Raw genomic sequence first — 22,013 nt, 5'->3', positions numbered from 1 at the left:
TGCATCTGGATTACGCATAGCTTCTCTACGCTCCGTAAATTTTAAGCGAAGTTTGGACCCCCCCCCCAATACATTTTTCTGGATCCGCCCCTGTGCACGAAGAGAGTACAGCTGGAGTATCGACCGACGCACAGCAGAAGTCGATGCGTGGCGTACTGTCTGAGTGCATACTTAGAGGTAAAATTGTTTTTGGCTCACATTAATGCAAGTAAAACTTGGAAAGTAATCAATGGTATTTTGAATTTCGATAAAACAAAATTCTCAAAACGTCAATATAACAGTCATCACAAAAAAAATATGCGGAAGATTTCAATGACTTTATCGTCATCGTTGGCCCTAGCCTAGTTGCGAAGATAACTAGTTCCACTGATTTTATAATCATTACACCGCACAGAACATGATCAGATACACCCTAAGTTAATTATATATGCTGCTAATTACATTTCTCATACCTTGACCCACATTGTTAATATTTCACTGACCAAATAAATAAATCCACAAATGGATTTGATCTCCCGTTTTTTGCCGACGATACCAATTTCTTTCAAATCATCAAAATTAATACTTTAACCTCTTCAATATTACTAATTATCTAAAGAAAGTATGTGAATGGTGCAGTGCAAACAAGCTCACTATTAAAATAATAAAAAAAAACAATTACATGATACTAAAAACCTCACAGAAATGTGTGAACATTGAGGGCGGCTTGAGTATCAACGGGACATCTATTGAGGGCGTTTCGCCATCTAAATATTTTGGGTGTCATTTGATTAAAACTTTGTAAAAATCATTGCCCCTAAAGCTGGAATAATTTCTTGTATACGCCATTATGTTCCAAGATCCATTCTTTAATTTTACCCCATTTACCGTTGTTTCTAGAAATGCCCATATCACAACTTTGAATCCGATTAAATTATTAATAACTTTCTCAGATTTCCTACTCACTCCACACCTCTCTTTTGCAAACTTAATATTATTATAGAATTATATTTTTTTTTACATTTTTTTAATAATCAAAACCGTTTCGCTCAGAACATCTACGGTCAGCCGGGTGTCGGAATGTAAGGCCTGTTTATTGGTATTGAGAGGGGCACCCATAGAACTCACATTGGACAGGGGGTTCTTTCTCTGCTAAAATGGGGTAGACAAGACAATAGTACTGGAAATGAAATACACATACACCAAAATATCAAGGTAAAGTTCCTGGCTTTAATACCTCTCAAAATAATTGCAAGAAACAAAGCACAGAAAAATACAATGAATAAATTCACTAAATAGGCATAAATGGCCCAGATTCAGGTACACCACCTGGGTTTTCAAATGAGCCAATCATAATGTGGTCTTGCTGTCTCACGTGGGCAAGTCAGTAGATCGTAAACATCCTTTGTAATACAAAATCGCAAGCCCGGGTATTTTTGATGTAGTGACCAGATTTGAGTACAGTATTCGAGCCGACTGCGTAGACATGTAATGCTGGTAAATTGGTAGACTGGCGCAGTCGGGGCGATTGATTTGTTTTTGTAGTTTAAATAAAATAAACAAATTCGCGAAATCACCCCGGATGGTTTATTCTGCAGGAAATTCATTGCTATTAAATATTCATGAATGCACTTATTATAATGAGGTGGGCGCGGAAATACGTGCATAATGAGGTCAACATGGTAAAGGTTCACTGCAGACCCAACATGGCGGCACGTTAAAATTCGAGTTTGTCGTAGTCGTCGTTTCTACTTCATCACAATGTGTAAAAAAGTAACTCGTACTAGTCGTAGAATTAAAAAAGTCGGCTGCTACAATCAGCCGACGTCTTCTCGGTCAGAGGTCAGTTGAAGAGACGTTGTGGTTGGCTTAGATGATTGTCAATTAGTGCACTCATTAACATAATTACCTGTTGAAAAATCGACGGGTTCCTGCAGTGTCGATAGAGGGCCATGCAGAATAAACCAGTCGGGGTGATTTCGCAGTTACAGGGGATTTCGCGCTAACACCTCCATTTTATTTAAACTACAAAAACAAATTAATCGCCCCGACTGCGCCAGTCTAGTAAATTGTCTACGTGTGCGCTTTATTAGACCTGGCAATTTGGTATGCTTTTGTCACAATAGTGCCAACATGAGCGGACCAACTAAGGTTATCCATCAATATGACACCAAGGTCTTTAACTTGAGTGACACGTCCAATATGCAAACCATCTATCTTATAATTGTCGAGTCGAGCGTTTCTTAATGAACGAGGTAACGTTACACTTCTGTGGATTTAGCTTGAGAAACCAAGTCTTACACCAATCATGGAGCCTATTTGAATCATTATGGAGGGTGAAACAGTCTGTAACATTTATGATAGATTTATAAAGTTTTGTATCGTCGGCATAAGTTGAGCAGTATGATGAACTTACGTGATCGGGGAGATCGTTCACATACATAATAAACAGTAATGGTTTCAAAATGAAGTCCCGTGGCACTCCATTCCGGCAAATGTTTTCCTATATCGAGAGCATTCGTTTTACTGTTTTGGCGTTGTTTTTCTTCTGAGTGGCGTAGCTTCTTTCATCTTCGTTTGTTCGTCAATTGAAAGTGTTTATCTTGTGCTTCTCATGGATATGCTTGATTCTTGCGTCATGTTGTTTCTATTTTTTATACTTGTTGTAGTATCACGGGGGAATTCTCTCCCCTGGGCGGAGTTCTCCAATACATGTCAGGGTGAAATCTCGTCTCTGTCTGTATACACGTCTGCTTGAGGTACGGGATCGGGAACGTCACTTAAACTTTACAGTCAAATAAGACACACACAACGAAATACGTTTCAACTCTCGTCTTTAGTCGGTCAGTCGAGCACTCTATACGACACATCGCCCTGGGGAAAAGTCCCCAAGACTATCGCAAGGCTGACCCAAGACTCTGTCCCTAGACTGCGTCTCTCGTGGTGTACTCGCCAAGACCAACTAAAACAACTTTATTCACTTTCAAAACCTTAACCAATTACAAAGCAGTTAAAAGACTCTAAGGCGTGGCCTCCGCACATTCAACCAATCACACTAAGTACTGGACACGTCATATCTTTTGATTAATCGTTCACTATATTACTAAATGCGAATACCAACTGTCAGAAATAGTAGTCCGGATAGCGACGGTTATATCGTAATTAGTTACACAGCCATTCACAAGTAATCAGCTAAATAAGTCTGTCAACAGATACGCGCAAACAAATTCATGACAGTACACACGATTGTAATTATTAGGCTTATGACCCTCCACTAAATGCTTTCACTGGATACATTTTCGACTCGACTAGATTTAAGCAAACTATATATGCGTTCCAAACCAGATAACAATTAATACATTATTATCATTATCTACATTACATACAGACACACTGATTATACATTGTGAACTTTGCACGCGAATGTGAAAGAAAAATGAATACCAACATCTCAATTTAAATCTGTAGTATCTACGATCACCTTGATAAACATACAGTCGTCCTTTACATAAGCATGTCGACGACTATCCAGTTGAGATAAAGGCATGAATAACGGACAGCCACTTGCAATATTCATGTCGCCAGTAGGACGTTGGAACGAATTCGATGTAGTCGTAGGACGAAATGAGTCGATCACATGGTCTTGGTTTTTTTGATCCAAAATCATGAAAGTGACCTGGAAATAAAATCAACATAAATCAAAATTATAAAAAAGTTCAAATGAAATGGTTTGCATCATTTCAAAAAAAAATCTTGCCCATAAAATGCATATTTTTTTTAAGAATCAGATTTAATGTGCATCCACCCTGTCATTTACTCAGTACAAAACTATTATACAGCACAGTAGCCCGATCAAACCATTTATAGATATATATGTTTGTTCACAATTAGTTTGTAAACATTATGGATGGCGGACATAAGGTACAATATTGTATTGCTTGTATATCATGTTCGTTGTACTAACACACAAATGTCACAATTTGTGTCAGTAGGATTTGGTATAGAGGCCAACAAACTAGCAAAACTATGATTAGGATTGAATAGTATGCGGGTATATGACAACCTGAAGGAACATGTAACCCATTTTATTCTCAATTTTAGTCCTGATCGATATGGATCTCATAGCGACGTACAAACGCGCGTGAAATACATTGATTGTTTACATGAAATTCGAACACTCGCTGCGTGATGACCTGTTCCAACAAAATGAGTCTTAGCTAAGTACTAGTATATATGTAAATTATTGCTGAATTTCCCACTTTAAACATACAATTTTCACATATTTCAAATGATTTTGCTGGTTCCAAATAAAAAAGAACTTGGCCCATTCAACTTGCAAGTTATTACGTCAAAATAACATTACCTTTTGCATGAATGGCCATCTCAACAGTCCATCGAATGTACCCTTCATGATGACAAAAAACAGCGAGATATGATTGCCCTTTCCCATCCCATCTCCATTTAAATAAATCCTTGCGCACATCTTGTAACCATGGCGACTGGTGAAGAAGCATGGCGAGTAGATGGATGTAGTACGGCCAGATATACTTTCGTTTCGTTTACGGTTGAAGTCAGTAATTTTCCACACCAATACACCATCGTAGGAAGCCATCTCCAGCGACTGAATTCGTAGATCTTGCTCAGCTAAGTACACATCCTTCAGTGCGATGATGCGGTCCTGTGATTTAATTTTTCTCTCCAGAGAGGCCAACAAATCTCTGTCTTGTTTCTGCTCTTTTTCCGTGGCCTGCACAACGTTGGCAACTCTCTCAATCTGACCGTTGAGTACAGCAACGATTCCTTCATACGTAGATAGCTTAGAGTCAAGAATGATGGTCTTGGCTTTCATCTCATTAGTTAATCGGGACTGCTTATCAATATTAGCTTGTCTTGCTGATTGCTGATTTTGCTGACTAGTGGTCACATCAGCCAAGTCTCGCTCAACTTTCTGAACAGCACGTTCTACTACCACTATCTTGTCTGCACTTTCCCCCACATTCTGGGACAGTCTTGGTACATCTAAAACCGCTTTTAATGCATCATACTCCTTAACTATAACCAGTACTTTATCGCGAGTTAAATCGAGATGTTTCACGATAGATGTCTCCAAATGTTGTGTCATTTTCTTAATTTCTACCTAAAAGTACAAATATAGCAACAGAAAAATCAAAAATACACCATACAGTTTTAATGCTAGAAACTTGCGTGGTTGATAAGAATGGTCAGGTGAAATCAAGTTATCAAAACTTAAAAAGTCATTGTCAATGAAATTATCTCGTCAAATTTTTAGTATAAACAATGAAAAACGATATAGATTATAACCAAATGTTGGTGGAGTCACTAACGTGCTGTCTACAGAGTAAACTTTTCCTCAACATAATCCATAGTTTTATTATATTGGCTACCCCAAACCACTATATTCAATTTGATGACATGTTCAAATGTGCATATGTATACCATTATTTCTTTGTCATAGTACGATCAAGATTAACGAGTGAGAACACATAAAAACACATGCATCAGTAACTAATCATATATGTAATGTTCATATCAAATCTGAGGATTGTCTGAGATATATTTTTTTATTCATGAGTTGTTATAATGGAATACGTGGAAGATTACCAGGTATTTTACACGAGTATTTTCTATTATGAATTCTGTTATGAATTCTATTTTAATAGTTGCATCATTCTGAGACAGACGAGTAACAAGAAGAATCAATGTTTTTTTTTAACAAGTTCATTTATTTAAAGCACATTTAAAAATACAAAACGCAGAACATAAAAAAAGGAATATTTTGCTGGTAAACGAGATCATTTTGTGAATTTACGGCTGAAAGCAAACATTGCTCGCATTAGTTGCACTGTCTTAGACTGATGAAAAATGTTTTACTTACCAGTTCGTTACACCCGACATTTTCTAATTCACAAGGACCAACTTGTTTTACACAGTTGCTCCTTTCTGGGTCAGTATGTTCTATATACTGTAAAAAGTCACAAATATTAATGTAACAAATCCTGAAAGACAACCACTTGTCTCGTCGCACATGTTTGGGGTATTAGTAACAAGCAATACGGTGGTCGAAATAGCCCAGGGGCAGTTGATACATAGCTAGGTGGGGAGGTGCCCCCGAGTGCTCAAGAGTGTGACTATTTTTGTACCTGGATAGTCGCAAAATCTATACCCATATTTATACCAAGGTACAATTTCTGTCATCACTGTTTATTCCAAGTAAAACAGTTACCGTATTTGCTCTATTAGAAGAGCATCTCCAATAGAAACACATGTAAGCCAACAGTTGCATTGTATATTGATTTATTAAAATATGTATTTTGAACATAGAAACATCGCTGTCACTTACATAAGAGCATATTATTAACACAATGTTCAAGTTATTTATACCAAATCGGAAAAATATTACCGATATTTATACCTATCTTGACTGGTGCTCGCAGGGGCGGATACAGGATTATTTATGGGGGGGGTCCAAACTTTAAAATCGCCAGACTAAGTTAATAATTTCATATCCAAGAAACAGTTAAGGACAATTTTAGGATTTTACCAAATAACAAAATAACACATTCTATGGTATTACAGTGTGCGAACTGAACATCCAACGGCATATAATAGTGAGGAATCGACAGAGACATTAATAAAAACAATGCCAATCGGTTAGAATAAAAAAAAACTGTTTATCTTCGAGAAATAGTTCCAGAGACGTATAAGTATCCATCAAATATAAATCCATTTCCAAAAATAAAAGTAAATTTTCAAATGTAAATCCATTTTCGAAAATAAAAGTAAGATTACAAATGTAAATTTGTAAGTGAAATTTCAAACTGTATAATATGCATAATTCCTTTAAGTCTGATATCGGTTTTATTTGTGAAATCGACTAAATCATTTTAAAATTCAAATAAAAATTCTTAGTGTGATTGAGTGAAAATCAAACACAAAAAACGTGACCCACTCGGTTGCCGTAATGCACAAATAGAAACAAGAATTATTAGCGCCCGAATAAGACGAACGTAGTCCTCCGGCAAACCATTGCATTATTATTAATTATTATTTCTGACCTTTACCCGAAATACTACACTGACAGCGAGGGCCGTTTTATGTAGTGAGAGTACCGCACGGTCTGCCACAATAGCATTAAGGGTATACCTTGTAACTGACTGGTAGATATAGCTCTTATCGATCATTAGTGACATTTCAAGTCAGCGTTCTCAGTCTTTACAAGACACATAAAGTGATATATTTGTTAATTTAGGAAATTAAAAAAAAACACATATATAACTAACATGATGAGGCATTTCATCACAGTCATTGAGTTCACTGTCTTCTGCTCGTCTTAAACGTTCATCAATACGTCTTAGCTGGTCAGATTTAGCTCCATTCTTAGCTTCTCCAACAGATGCCTGCTCATTCTCTTTATAAGATTTATTTTTTCTTGATGTTCTTCTGGCAGCATCCCAACTTTTATTTGTGTCTTCTCCAGATCTGTCACTATGTGCTAGATTGATAAGATGAGACATAACACAAATCAGTACAATACAAATTACTATTATACAAACTCTCTTGCCACATTAAATTGGAACATTGTGAATGTTCCGATGTTGTACAAATTTAAATAAAATCCACTAATAAGAGCCTGATATCGTGTTTCAAAGTATATGTGGAAATGTTTGATGAGGAATTCTAACAAATGCTATCACTGTGGGATGATGTATATGTCGAGTGTACTACAAGTGTCACATGTATGGCTCTGGAACATCATGGCACAAATACGTGTATATAATTGTACCATAGTGCACGACATATGAGTGAAGTTTGAATATGATAATTCTAGGCTTCGTGTAGACATGGTCCTGAAACACCATTCGTGAAAACAAAATGTAATGGTCATTTTGAATCTGTGCATCAGAAGTTCAAGTCTAAATATAATTATTCTATACACGAATGATACCCTTTTCAAGAAAGGCAAAAATGTCTAAATTTGATGCATTTTAGCATTACAGTGTTTGTCATTTATTTGGTCATCTTGTATTTAATCACAAAGTAAGTGTCCTGACATATGTTTATTTAATAGGGTTTTATTGCTGCTGCTAATTACCAGAAGCGGCCAGCATACCCTATATGAATTAATTTGCTCCAGGGTTGGTTCAACACCTGCTAATGGGTGTGAGAGCAGTCTTGGGAGGATGGTGGGTGTAAGTAAATGGGAGCAACTGTTACCGTTAGGTGACGTCACAAAAATCACGTAACAAAATATTCTATTTCGATTGGCCGTTGTAAATATCACGTGACAAAAAAATTGCAACCTGCCATTGGTCAGTCACCGTTAGGTGACGTCATAAATGTCACGTACCAATGTATTAATTTCGATTAGCTGTTGCATATCACGTGATTAAGATTAAAATGGCAGCCAGCCATTGGTCAAGATATCCTTAAAAGGAGGAATCGGAAAACCAATCGAGGAGATCCCCGACCCGAGTATCCCCACGCACGAAGGACGTCCCCGAGACCTTATCCCTGTTTTTATGACGGAACTGTTCTGTTTTGGCGTTTTACAATTATGAACTAAAACGAACTAACTCTACTTATTGATCTGATCTTTTTCTTCGAGTGAGTCAGTTGATCCCCAAGTTTACTTCTCACATTTGCCAAGCGAGAAATTCCCTAACTTATGATCCGAACCAGGTCGATATATTACTTTCCTTTCCCCAAAAACTGAAACTATTCCCCGACTCCGAACTACGACCGGTTACACAACAATAAATGGGTATAACGATACTAGGCTTCCTTGCAGACAGAATGCAACTGGCGTGTCGGGACATTGACAAGGGTAACAACTGCGTGACCATACATGAAAGATTGCAATGTGTAGCATTGCTTTCTCTTAGTGACTAATGTGTATGTTGGAGATTTTGTCTTATCCAATAGAAGGCAGACAGATGAAACCTGGAATCAAAGCTATTATTGATAAGACGGGAGTCTTGTATTTAGAACTGGGTACCGTAAAAATCAGCATCCTGTACAACGAAATGCTAAATAAAACAATGACGTATTTAGTTAAATCATAATTCAGACAGATCATTGACTCCATAAATTGTATGACAACTTCAAACGACACATGGGATCTGTGGCAAGACATGCTGTCATAGAACTGGTATTTAGTTAAATCATAATTCACTTATAACAATTATCACTAAAAGCAACTGAATTTCTCTTTTAAAATTCATCTATTGGCAACACGTGGCCTTGTTTATACTCAATAAAATGCTGTAACGTTATCCGTTGTTGTTTATTTTTATACATACCTAGTATTTCCTGTGGAAATAATTTATCCCATAGTTTTCTGATTTTCGTTTGGTTTCCTTCAATTACCATATCTTCTGAGGAAACACCTTCAATGGCATCACACGAAAACATTTTCAAATTTGTCAGTTTGGTCAATGATCTTGGTATACTTGTCAATGGATTTCTACTTATATCCAGTGATTCTAGCATTTTGAGCTCACCGACTGACTCTGGAATTTGTCTCAGATTGTTGCCTTGCAGCCACAATCCTCTCAATTCTGTCCACACAGACCCAATATTTTGTGGTAAATGTCGAATTATGTTTCCCCTCAGCCTCATCTCTCTAGCATGACAGATTGGAAGCTGTAGACACTCCCGCGGGACTCCATCAAGGTCACAGCCCATAGCATAGTATACCCGACTGCTTTCCTCCCACAATGGGTTGTTAACATGCATATCATCAACTACTAAAATAGAACACAATAACAATATTGTTAGCACGTGTATAAAGCACTGTTTTGCTACAACCACACGCTCACTGTTTTCCCACCTACAATGTTGACTTTGATAGTTGATAATTATAGATGTTTATTGAACCATGCACTTTTTATATTCCCCATACACATCCATACATGCATATTAAATAACATTTGTAAACGTCAGCATTATTTTTTGTTTGGGTTCAAATGACATGCGCAAAAGGTAAACAAATATGATGATGTATACTTATGTATACACGTATGAGACATTTATGTTAATGAACATTGATTTTCCCACAATACAATGAGTGAAATTATTAGGGTTGTACAAACCCGTTTGTTTACCTAATCATACCTACCAGAAAATTCATGAAAATACTGAATTTCATTTATTACTCGTTTACAGCCCCAAACGGAAACTACTAGAAAAAATACCTGGGTCTAAAGAAACACCCTAGGTTAGCATTCTCTAAGAAAAAGGCCTCGCCTAAGGGGTCATCCCCAAGGGCGATCACGTACCCGTATGGGGTGAGAATACCGCCAAAATTAGCTTGGTGTCATTATTTGAACATTGTTTAGTTGTTTGGTCTTTATTTGGAAACTTGTTTGGTTATTATTTGGTCATTATTCGGTTATTTGGTCTTTATTTAAACATTATTTTGTGCTTATTCCTTTATTGTGTTATTACTGCAGCATCCTATTGCTATTGTTTTATTATTTCAACTTTATTTCTTAATTATTTCATTATTGTGTAATTGCTACAATATTATGTTGTCATTGTTTCATAATGTTACAATTGTGTCGTTATTTAGACATTATCTTGACATTCAATTGTTATAAGATTCGATTATTTTCATGTTCAAATGTCTTGATATTCGGTTCGCTTAACTTGCGATTACCTTAACATTCGGTTCGCTTGACTTGCGATTACCTCAACATTCGATTACCTGACCTACATTAGCTGACCCCGCTATACATGTAGTATTCAATCCATAGTCCCGGGCCGCCTCCGATAAAGCATTATTGCTCAAGATGGCAATGTGGCCTTTGTAAAAGTTAGCGGGAATTTTTAAATAATGGTCGTTTCGCCAACATCCAGGGAACTGACTGAGGTCGTCAGAGCCTGTTGGTTAGAGAATATTACTTCTCCAAATGCGATGACTGAAGTGAGGAGGAATTATTACACAGTTGATCGTGACACGACTGACACGGTCAATAACCGGCCTTTCAGCGGACTTGGTAGTGCCATCACGGTTCTTTTTTTTAGTAAAAGTTGAACCATGTATCATTCTGATTCTCATTCCCCGGCCTCTCTTATCTCAGGTACTTAATGACAGACATATTCCTGTTATGGACGTGATTTTTTTGCGTTCAATCCGTTATTGTCAAGATGCCGATATACTTGTACGGCTAATTTATAGCGCGCCATTCATTTCATGGCGCTACGAAATCGGATGTCTTCGTTGGTAACAACTGCATTGGCAATGAATTTGTGGGTATTATTGCCAATAGCAATCACGTCAGTGTCACGACTGTTTTTCGCCAGCCATGCCTCGCATCTGCAGTAATCATAGTTATGCTGTCTTCGAGGTTTTCGTAAATGTCGACTTTCGCTCGCAAAGCAGTTTCACAGTTTCAATTTTGTTTTGATTCGATTGCTGTGAATGTCTCCTCCGTCAAATTCCCCATATATTACTCGCCAAAGTAGCTTATTCCGACGGTTGACAAAACCCAATTCTGTAGTTGACTAGAAATTTGCTATTTAGTAGACGGGGAGCTGAATTCCATCGAAATACATGCCCCGATTGCAACGGGTTTTCATAAGTTGCGCCATGGACTAAATAAACTGGGTTGCAGTTGTAACTGTGAAATTTCGCTCGCTGCACAAGGTTCTCGATAGATGAAACTGTGGTTATAAACATTTGCTGCTCAGTATCACCACACAATGTATTTACGTAATTTCCAGAAATATCAGTATGTATGGGCCGGATTCATTCGTTTTATCGATCTTTATATATAACCTTTGACGGTTTATAGAATAATGTATGTTTGTGTTTATTCATATCACATTTATTGACAGTATACTTCTTAGAATCATCATTTCATAACCATATGTTTTCTCCGTATTTCATTTTATGCATGTAATCCTATGGAAAAATTACTAGTAAGCACATCGAGCATTAATTTAGCCAATATTTGTTCGAACATCGGAGTAAACACCGTATTAATATTAGGTCAATGAGAACGCCTCCGCCCTAAAAATTGTTACTCGACGAAATCTATGGCAACGTAAAACGTTGTACGTTTTTGACACTCAGGCTCGTATTGAATCATTTGCGTTTTAGTTCGCATCTGTAATTCAGATGGAGCGGCACGAAATTTTACATCAGGGGCGAGATCTGCTCACAACCTCTAGGGGGTCCGGGGGCATGCAAAATTTTGAAATCTAGACCCTCTAAAACGCTATTTCCTGCATTAGTGGGAAATTTTGCTGACACAAAAGGTTTCCGCTTGATTTTGGAGGGGCGACGACCCCAACATTTTTTTCGTGGGGCGACCGCTGGCGCTGCCACTGTGTATGTATGCTATTGAAGAATAAATCGAGGTCGAGTTGTAACTTTCACGTGTCCGTTTCAGTTTCACTGCTAAGAAGATCGCCCCCCCCCCCCCCACACACACACACATACGCGGGTCATAGATGGAGTAAATTCATATCGTTTTCTAACCAAACTAAACTAAACGGTCCTTTTCAGAGCCTCCATTATCTTCCCAAAAGAGTGATACCGTACCAAAAATTACATAACTTAATTATATTCACACAGAAGTAATAAACTGTCACACATACTCGCCACGACTGACAAATTACTCTTTGTGTGGAGTATAAACAAGGAAAAAATATTTCTGCGTGTTTTTTCCGTGTCCCTAAATCTTTTGAAAAAAAATCACGCAAATCAATGTTACTTTTGTAGTCTGAGATGTTATGACTTAAGGTTAGGAGTACTTCAGGGTCAACTACTAGTATCTTATTTCGGGATCACAAAGACTAATTGATATACAGTAAAATACTTTATTTTAGCTGGAAATAGTTTTCGCTGTTATTTACCCCAATCACTCACGCAAACGCACACACATATGCTATTTCTATATATATTATCAAACTAAACATTCAATGAAGCGGACTGTGACGGTTGAGACGAAAACATGTGACAGTACGATTATTCTCGTCTACTACACGCCCGGGGACTACACGTTCAAGTATCCAACTTCCCAGCTTACAAAACATGATTAGTATCAGCAATAATTTCTAGTACTGCCTGGATAATTGCGTATTATTAGTTGACATCATACATAACCCTGTACAGGATCGTTTGAACAATGTCTCAAATTCCCGAAAGGATATATTCAAATAAGTTGGGATGAATATGAATTGAATATCCATAAGATCTTTTGAAAAATCAGCTAAACAGTTCACCACCACGATTATGGTGAATTGACGAGTTTTCAACGAAGACGACTGGACGTCTCCGGTCATGAGCTGGCTGGTTCGAATTTATCCACTTTTACAGTGATGAATATTGCGTTCGAGGTTGAGTTACTAGTAATTACAAGCCTGATTTACATTTTTCTTGTGGTGTTTTTGTCAAGGTATTAATTATAAGTGCGTTGGGAAATGGCATAATTATATTGCCTGAGTGAAAGAGGCTTGTGAAACTGTGTCACAATGCGTAATATTTATTCCCAACGCGCGTGGTCGACGCCTCTGATTGAGTTTATTTTGTATTTTTATTTTCGAAATGTGTCGCTGGCTGCCTTTTTTATTATGTCTCGCAACTGAACGTTAAAGCTGACCTTGTTTTGGCTGTAAGTACCCTATCCACTAAAAAAGTTCCCCTGTTCTTCCATTTTTTTAAGAAATCAGCCCCGCCCACTGGGGGGGGGGGGGTTACTGATATTTCCCGCCTCCTACAAAAAATAGAAAAAATCCCCTGCCCTCAACAAAAATCCCCTTGAATCAGCTTTTTCGATGAACAGCTCCATTGGCTGCACCTGAGTGTAACACAGTCCTGCATGATTGTAATACATTAGTAATGCCGGTGCCAGTTCCAACAAGCTGCCTCGTCACCAGAAAAGAATTGTTAATTTCACTTTTCACAGCTTAGACCACAGGGAGCCCAGGAACTATAATAAACTGTATGCGGTACCTATGGGCGAGGGGAGGGGGCGTGATCGGCTGGTATATAGTGTATAAATAGACAAGGCATAAAGGCTCCAGCCAGCTCTTTCAAGTTTCGCGAGTTCGCGACACAGTAACGAGTCTTGTGATTAGCTCTTAGCACATTCTGGTCATCATATACATGTAATGATAAAGTCGGATCATTTCTCGCGAATTTCGCTATGAGCGCGTCGTGTCAGCAACAAGTTTTGCGGCATTTGATATTTCGTCACGACAGGCTCTGACGACCTCAGTCAGTTCCCTGGATGTGATGAAACGGCCATCATTCAGAAATTCCCACTAACTTTTACAAAGGCTACATTGCAATCACGAGCAACGCTTTATCTGAGGCGGCCCGGGACTATGGATTGAATATTACATGTATAGCGGGGTCAGCTAATGTAGGTCAGGTAATCGAATGTTGAGGTAATCGCAAGTCAAGCAAACCGAATGTTGAGGTAATCGCAAATCAAGCGAACCGAATGTTGAGGTAAAGTCAAGCGAACCGAATGTCAAGACATTTGGACGTGACAATAACCGAATCTTATGACAATTGAATGTAATACAATGAACAATGACAAAATAATATTGTAGCAATTACACAATAATGAAATAATTAAGAAATAAAGTTGAAATGATGAAACAATAGCAATAGGATGCTGCAGTAATAACACAATAATGGAATAAACACAAAATAATGTTTAAATAAAAACCAAATAACCGAATAATGACCAAATAATAACCAAACAAGTTTCCAAATAAAGACCAAACAACTAAACAATGTTCAAATAATGACACCAAGCTAATTTTGGCGGTATTCTCACCCCATAGTACCCGAGGCCTGTCAGTTCCAATTCTTTTATGTTCCACTGCGATGTAGACGGATTATTTTTTTTCCTCTGCAAGCTTACTGATCTTCACTGAGCATTTCCTAGAAATCTAGTGTTTGTGCGATCGACTTTAACTTCTGCCATTATAACGGCTCCAGTTTTTGCCTGTTTTTTTGAATCCAACTCAGTTTGAATTCGCCGCGTCGATTCCTTTTTTGGCGGGGTGAATTTACTCATTTTTGCACGTTCTCATTTCCTGTCTTTTCTTCGATTGCATCATGCTTTAATCATTAAAAAGACTAAGATCGTGCCGAATAAATTCGGTACATAAGATACGTTCATAAAGCATACATCTTGCCACTTAGAGACGAGGCTTGCCAGCTATCGCGGACTGAGGGAGATCGAGAGTTGCCACGGTCGGGTCCCTTGCTCAATCACGGTTACTAAAAAAGAGTAACCGTGGCTCAGTGTAGCGGGATTGACGACTGAGAAAAGACCTGCGTCGTTGAAGGGACGGAGGCGCTGGTCGCTACCTTGGAAGCACCGACGGCAAGACTTTCTTCCAATGTGGAGTCAGTTTCTCCGTGCCATAATTACCGAGGCGGGCATGCATCGTTCCACTGTAATCTGTAACTAAGCCAAACCATAGACCCTCTAAAAGAGAGGGTCTATGGCCAAACGAGTAATAAATGAAATTGATTATTTCCACGGATTTTCTGGTAGGTGATGCAGTAAACAATGAGTACTAGTTTTGACCTGGGCGCGATTTGCACTAATTATCATAGGTGACTCGTTCAATGCCTTCCAATCACCTAAAAGATACCAAATTAAAACTCAGTAACGTTTCAGTTTGTACTACTTGGTCTGCGCAATAGTCAAAGTCACCATTTTTTTAATTAATGTATGAGACTCATATATCGCTCATGTGTGTCGCGACGACCATCGCTCTTATATAAGCATAAGTATTAATAACAGAGCAAATTTTATATTTTATACTGGATTAATAAAATATGGCTTACTATGTATATAGACACACCTTTGTCATCTTGTAAGAACATGTGATACTAATAGGGATTGTTATGTCAATAACACACCTCTGTCATTTATGTAAGCATATGTACTGCTAATAGATCTAATACGGTATTGTATACTAGACGCATTGAGCCGGGAACAGCCTCTAATTGCGATGTGTACAATCGAGACCTATCGCGACTTGCCGTAGCTCATTTAGATTTAATTGTAAAACGAAAAGACAGTTGTTAAATTTGGTGACCAGTTTAGTATGATGATAGAAAGCGTTTACAGTCTTCAAATAACCACAATAGACAAAGTGGGGGTCAAGACCGAATATACGTGATTCATACTAAATTCATTCTGGATTCCGGAGTTTCATACTAAATGCTTTCTATTAATAATTCCACTTTCAAATAATATTCATTAGATATATCTACGTCATAACACCCGTATTCTACAACGCATGCGTCATCACAGTGAGGTCAATTGAAATTTACGTTCCATGCATTGATGGGTGCTGAATGTTGTATTCCTATTCGAAGCGCACACATAAGCGACACTACCAGATATATACAACAGCTAACAAGCCAGCAACTGCTGAGGATTTGTATGATGTAATATGCAAATAATATAATTCTGGATCATTATTTTTAATCGGATATATTCAGTGTGTTTATGTGTGGGGCAAAAAAAAAAAAAACGCGTAAATAGGGATAAATATTTTGACCAGGCACGTTACGTGTTTAAGGGTATAAATTGCCGTTTTCAAATATCTACCTTGGAATACCTTGGAAAAAAAAACACCGCTTGTTTAGGCCTCTCAATATGCAGGTCTCGGATGCAACGAAGTTTCATAGGCTTTAGATCAAAAATCAACGAATGGATTAAAGTATCATGCAAGTATCATGCAATTTACAGCGACCTTCGTGTTCACCTTTCAAAATATAAACATGTCGTTGCTAGCGTTAAAATTGTTTTATAGTTTAATACTGAACGTGTGTTGGCTACTTTACAGGTTATATGTATATCAACAATAATACCTCATACTTGTGATTTTCATTAGAAGAGCCCATTGGATTGTGGGAAATCAATGTTTATCAACACAAATGTCGCACATGCGCAGCGCGACGACCGTCCCCTTTAATTCCTGTAAATTGAGCAATAATTTCTCTTTAGATACCTTTAACATTCACATTTGACTTATGGTTTGTGATTTCAGTTTTTGATATCGTAATTTCCAAAAAAGTTGCGATTACGATTCAGGAATGGGCATGATCTGTAAAGTGGAAATAATATACGGCAGATCTATCTACAAATGTTGTGTAGGGAAAATCACAAGTACAAGACACAAAACTAACGACTGAAAATAATCGACAACACAATTGACGGCTACACAACATAGCCAAATCAGTGAACAAAAGAGATATATGAGCCTCGTGATATTTATCAAGTGAAAGTAAAATACACTATAGCGTGAAATCATGGATAAAGCGCGTAGTCGTCGTGCTGCGCATGTTCGACATTTGTGTTGATAAACATTGATTTTCCCACAATCCAATGCGCTCTTCAAATGGAAATCACAAGTATGAGGTTTGACCTGGGCGCGACTTGCACTGATTACCGCCGGTGACTCCTTCGATACCTTCCAATCACAAGAAAATTACCTAATTATAGCTTGGAAACGTGTCAGTTCGTACTCGTTGATCTGCGCAACAGTCAAAGTCGCCATCTTTGTTTATATGAGACCATATATCTCGCACATGCGCAGCGCGACGACTACCGCGCTTTTACTCTCGTAAATTCAGAGGAGTCACATTTTTTTATAAACAGAGCCACTTTTAAGAAAATCATCAAACTCAAAGTTTTCTAACGACATCTTACTTATCGTGCTACACCATCTACATGCGAACCTATGGTACTATGAATAATAAAACTAGCTTCAATGACCCGCTTTTCCCTCGCTAACGACATTTGAAACTTGTCACGTGACTCTTATATCATTGAATAAATTCCATTACACTTCATTCATTCAATAATGATGGATGAGCCAGAGATGCGGCAGCATTAGACCCCGACGGATGAGCCAGAGATGCGGCAGCTTTATTTACAGACGTGGATAGGAAAAGAAATTATTACATGACACGTTATACCAGGGTGGGCTGTTACTTGTTGTGATCTCCCTGTTATACTATGCCCGCCACTCAGGAAAAACCAGAGTAAAAAACCCTATACTTTATATTGCGGGAAATTCTCTGGAAACCTGTGTCCGAAAGCAATGCAGCACATAGTACAGGGACAGTGTCGGACTACACTGTTATCACATAAGGGGAAAACTAAATGAACTTTTAAAATTAATATTTGATGTAATTGAACTTGAACATCTGTGAGCTGCTGAGTTGCTGACTAGACTGACTAACTTCCTACTGCTTCCCGCTATTCCCTATCTGATTGCCCCACCCATCTCATCAAGTACTGTCACCGTAACCATGAAGACAGTATTTTCCCTCTATACCATCAAACCCAGAGTTAGTGGGACCAGCGCAATACAAACGTGACCTTGATAATAGGATTGTGTTCAAATAATAGAAGCTGACATTTTTGGACTAACATTATGTAATTGAAACACAAAATAGAAGTATTAGAGGGATTACAAAAGAGGCTATAGTTAATATGGGCAGATGATTTGCTGGAGCCATTGGTAAATTTATGTAATTGATTTTGCTGTGACAATGTATACATGTATGAACAATTATGTGAATATGGTGTTGTGTGTTATAGGAAGTAGGTGATGTCTTACGTCTTTTGGTTATATCATTTGAATCAAGAGGGTTAAAGTACTTGATCGGAAAGAATGATTATATTTGTTCTTTGGCAGTGAATGGCTTATTTGTACTTGACTGTGACCCACCCACCACTCGATTGTAATTTGGCCAGCTGCTATTAGACATCAGTCAGCATGACTAGTTGGAAGACAACCATGTAAAAATAGTGTGAATAGAATAAACGTCTGTGATGAACAAGGAAAAAATAAATTTTTTATTTTTTATCTTAACCATCAATATACAAAATTCGAGTAAGAATAAAGTAAAAAGTTGAACCAATAGGAGATACAGGTGATGGTTGAATTATCTCGCCTGGAAGAAAATAAAAAAACAAGTGGTAAGGATTATATATTGTAATGAATGATTTGAGTAAGGTGTTGAGTAAAGGAATGTTCAATAGGAAGAACATTGTTGAAATGCTTTGGATATGATTGGACTTTCCATAAATTAAATCTTGAGGCACATTGTAAATAACTAGTGAGAGGATGCTGAAAGCACTACCATGCATTCAAGCATCCTCTCAATGAAAACACAGGTTATGCACATTATAATGAAGTAAATTAGTGTTGTAAATGAAGTGTCATGATTAAATCTGGTATGATGTGCATGGAACGACTCATGGTGCAAAAGCAGATAAGTGTCGACGGAAGACCCAAATGATAGGTATCACCACCGACCAATTTGGTAGTAGTCATATTGCCGAAAATACTATATCTTGTTGTTTTCAATAAGTATATGTGCAGCAACAATAAACTGTACAAAAGCAGTAGTTAACTGTTTACAAGACAGTATTATAGACCCATATCATGCAAAGTTACAGGGTGTTGTACAAATATACCCCCTTACTTTTAGGCTATTGTATGTTCATCCAACTGTCCATTCAGAATGAAAAAGAAATAAAGTAGGTGCAAAGAGACTATATGGAATGTAATTGTACTTCATCAATGATGACATCAATTCCATCAGACTGATAGAACCGGTAAAAGTAATGAATTTATCGCATGGCAATGGTAATGTGTCATCTGACATATAACCGGAGTGAATTGACCATGTGCAAAAACAGCATTGTTGGGTTGCATAAGACAACCCACACACATGCTATAAGGAGTAAACTTCTTGTATCACCAATGACAGGGCTGTAAATGAGTCAACATCAAACCAGAAACATAGAATGTAAATGCATGGACCTGTTTGTACAGAATCTCAGTTCATCCCTCATTATTTATGTGGACCATGTTAAAAAGATCTCAAACCATTACGAGGCCAATGAAAAACAAATTTGGTGTTTCCAATATTAGAGTGAAAACTATTGGGTAGTTAGGCAGGGATTTTATTATTTTAGATTTATTTTTTCCCCAACATGTTCAGTCTATATCAAATACAAACATTTTAAACAATTTTTTTTTTCACATGATGATATTACTATCAAATTTTGTTTATTTTAGAAAAAGGTAACTCATTTCCATAAAAATAAAATTAATAACAAATGACAACACATGTCATTGTTTAAGGTTGAGGTGAGTGGCATGAACTGTTGATCGGTGGCACCATTTCAAAAATGGCAGCTGACAACAGAAAAACCTTCACTGATGTACATGTGTATGTAGTGAGCAAAAGGAATTGGCCCCTATCAGTTTCTGCCTAATAAATGACAGTTATGTACATTCCTGCTGTGGCCATTTACCTACAGTAGCAACATCACAAGCATGATAAAAGCCCCCTGATGTACACATTGCAGCTCTTGCTGTTTCTTGCATGTGACAAAAATCCGCCTAAATCACAAGAAACTTGTAGTGAGCCAAACAATGATCATGAAAAAGTAAGAATGAATACAGCCAGCCATGCCAATGTGGTGAATCAAATGCAATTTCTTGCATGACTTTCTGCTCAATATTATAGTGTGTGGTAGCCTATGCCGAATAATCAATGGTGTGATCACAAATGATCATGAAGATCATGATCACATACTTCATATACATTATAACCACAGTCCCTCTATCTGATAGAGGGACTGTGTTATAACATTACATTAATGGGCAAAGACTATAAATCATATCCATGCCCCTAGACATGGCTACATCCGAGGTCATCATTTTGCCAATTCCATTCTTGCATGTCATTATTGCTGGTTGCATAGACTGGACTATTAATGTACAAGTATTTACACATATCGGCCTTAATTGGTTTTAGATGCTATTTTATTGAGATGCATCGCGACAACTGTGGCCGTGAAGGACCGGTAGGTTAGGTAATTGTTACTAGTCGCACCGTGCACACACATCATATGAGTTCACAGGCCATAGGTCTAGTAAATCGCTGTCATCATTTATATACGATGCAATATTTATTTTTGGTCATTAGTTTCTCTGATTCATGACATCATGTGCCAATAAATCCTGAAAATTAGCTTTGCTAAGCGATGAGTCGTTTAGTACAAAACACTGAATGATCAGAGCATGGTGTGCAGAGTTTTAGAGGTAAAGCAATTGTTAAGAATATATTAAAATTTGTGGAAAAGGGCAAAGGCTCTTACCTTAGTACAATGTCTGTACGGCGTCCTGGGCTGGCTGGCAAAATAATCACGTCATCGAAAGATGCGTGTACGTGTACTGTAGACAATTTCCATGACGCTGCATTGCATGCGTGGAGTCAACGTCACAATTTCTGCGTATCAATTTTTCTCCGCCTTTTTCAACAAATAATTGACTTTTTTCTCATGGGAAAACGTCGTCAATCTTATTTTATTAGCCTGAACTTTGTCTTAACAGCGCAAATTATACCCAAATAAACGTCTTTGGATGATTTCTGGCACCCAAAATTGATTCTCGACTCAGTCCTAATTACGCGTTTAGGAATGACCTGGTGATCCAAAATTGACCTCGAATGAAAATACTGCCGCCTACGGCGGGTCCCGGGATCATTGCGTCGAGGGAAATGATATACTAGTATATCGTGAGTCAGCTCGACATCATATGTACAAGAAAACTCTTCGGCCACTAACCACTATCAGAAGTATACTTCCATTCAATCTATGGGCAGTACGGGGAAATGACGGGAATTATGGGAAGCAATGCCAACTTACGCCGCGAGAAACGGAGAGTTTTGCTGTACTCATAGTTTCACCGTGAAATAGTAGAGATTTGTTGTGAAATTATAGAGTTTTTCCTTGGCATAATAGACTTTTGATGTGAAGTTATACAGTTTTGTCATCAAATTGTGTAGTTTTGCCTACAAATTGTGGAGTTTTGTTGAGAAATTATGGAGTTTTGCTGTGAAATAATTATTATTATTATGCTGTCTAATTATTCAGTTTTGCCGTCTAATTGTGGAGTTTTGCCGTACAATATTAGGGTTTTACCGTAGAATTCTTAGTTTT

The 22,013-nt window shown here is 37.6% G+C and overlaps 1 protein-coding gene and 1 long non-coding RNA gene across 4 annotated transcripts in view; both read right to left on the bottom strand.

Annotated features, from left to right (window-relative positions):
- Window positions 1-2,796: 2,796 nt before the first annotated feature.
- The window catches only part of LOC100368383 (TNF receptor-associated factor 1-like), a 31,932-nt gene continuing 12,715 nt past the window's right edge, over window positions 2,797-22,013 (bottom strand). For 2 of the 3 annotated variants that reach the window (XM_085494919.1, XM_085494920.1), the window contains exons 2-6: window positions 9,300-9,743; window positions 7,281-7,492; window positions 5,876-5,962; window positions 4,343-5,116; window positions 2,797-3,655 (exon numbers count right to left, since the gene is read on the bottom strand). In XM_085494919.1, the coding sequence (XP_085351045.1) occupies window positions 3,431-3,655; window positions 4,343-5,116; window positions 5,876-5,962; window positions 7,281-7,492; window positions 9,300-9,735 (1,734 nt within the window). In that variant the 5' untranslated portion in view covers window positions 9,736-9,743 and the 3' untranslated portion in view covers window positions 2,797-3,430. Of the gene's footprint in view, window positions 3,656-4,342; window positions 5,117-5,875; window positions 5,963-7,280; window positions 7,493-9,299; window positions 9,747-22,013 lie in introns of all 3 variants that reach the window. The other variant, XM_006820758.3, reaches the window with a different exon arrangement.
- Window positions 18,831-21,642, bottom strand: LOC146729688 (uncharacterized). Its single transcript, XR_014928018.1, has 2 exons — window positions 21,171-21,642; window positions 18,831-18,949 (listed from the first exon to the last, which is right to left on the bottom strand). It is a non-coding gene; the product is annotated as an uncharacterized LOC146729688 (long non-coding RNA).

Source organism: Saccoglossus kowalevskii, chromosome 21 (genome assembly GCF_978046115.1).
Source record: "Saccoglossus kowalevskii chromosome 21, keSacKowa6.1, whole genome shotgun sequence".
NCBI classification, from domain to species: domain Eukaryota; kingdom Metazoa; phylum Hemichordata; class Enteropneusta; family Harrimaniidae; genus Saccoglossus; species Saccoglossus kowalevskii.
This window is presented reverse-complemented; position numbering and strand designations above follow the sequence as displayed.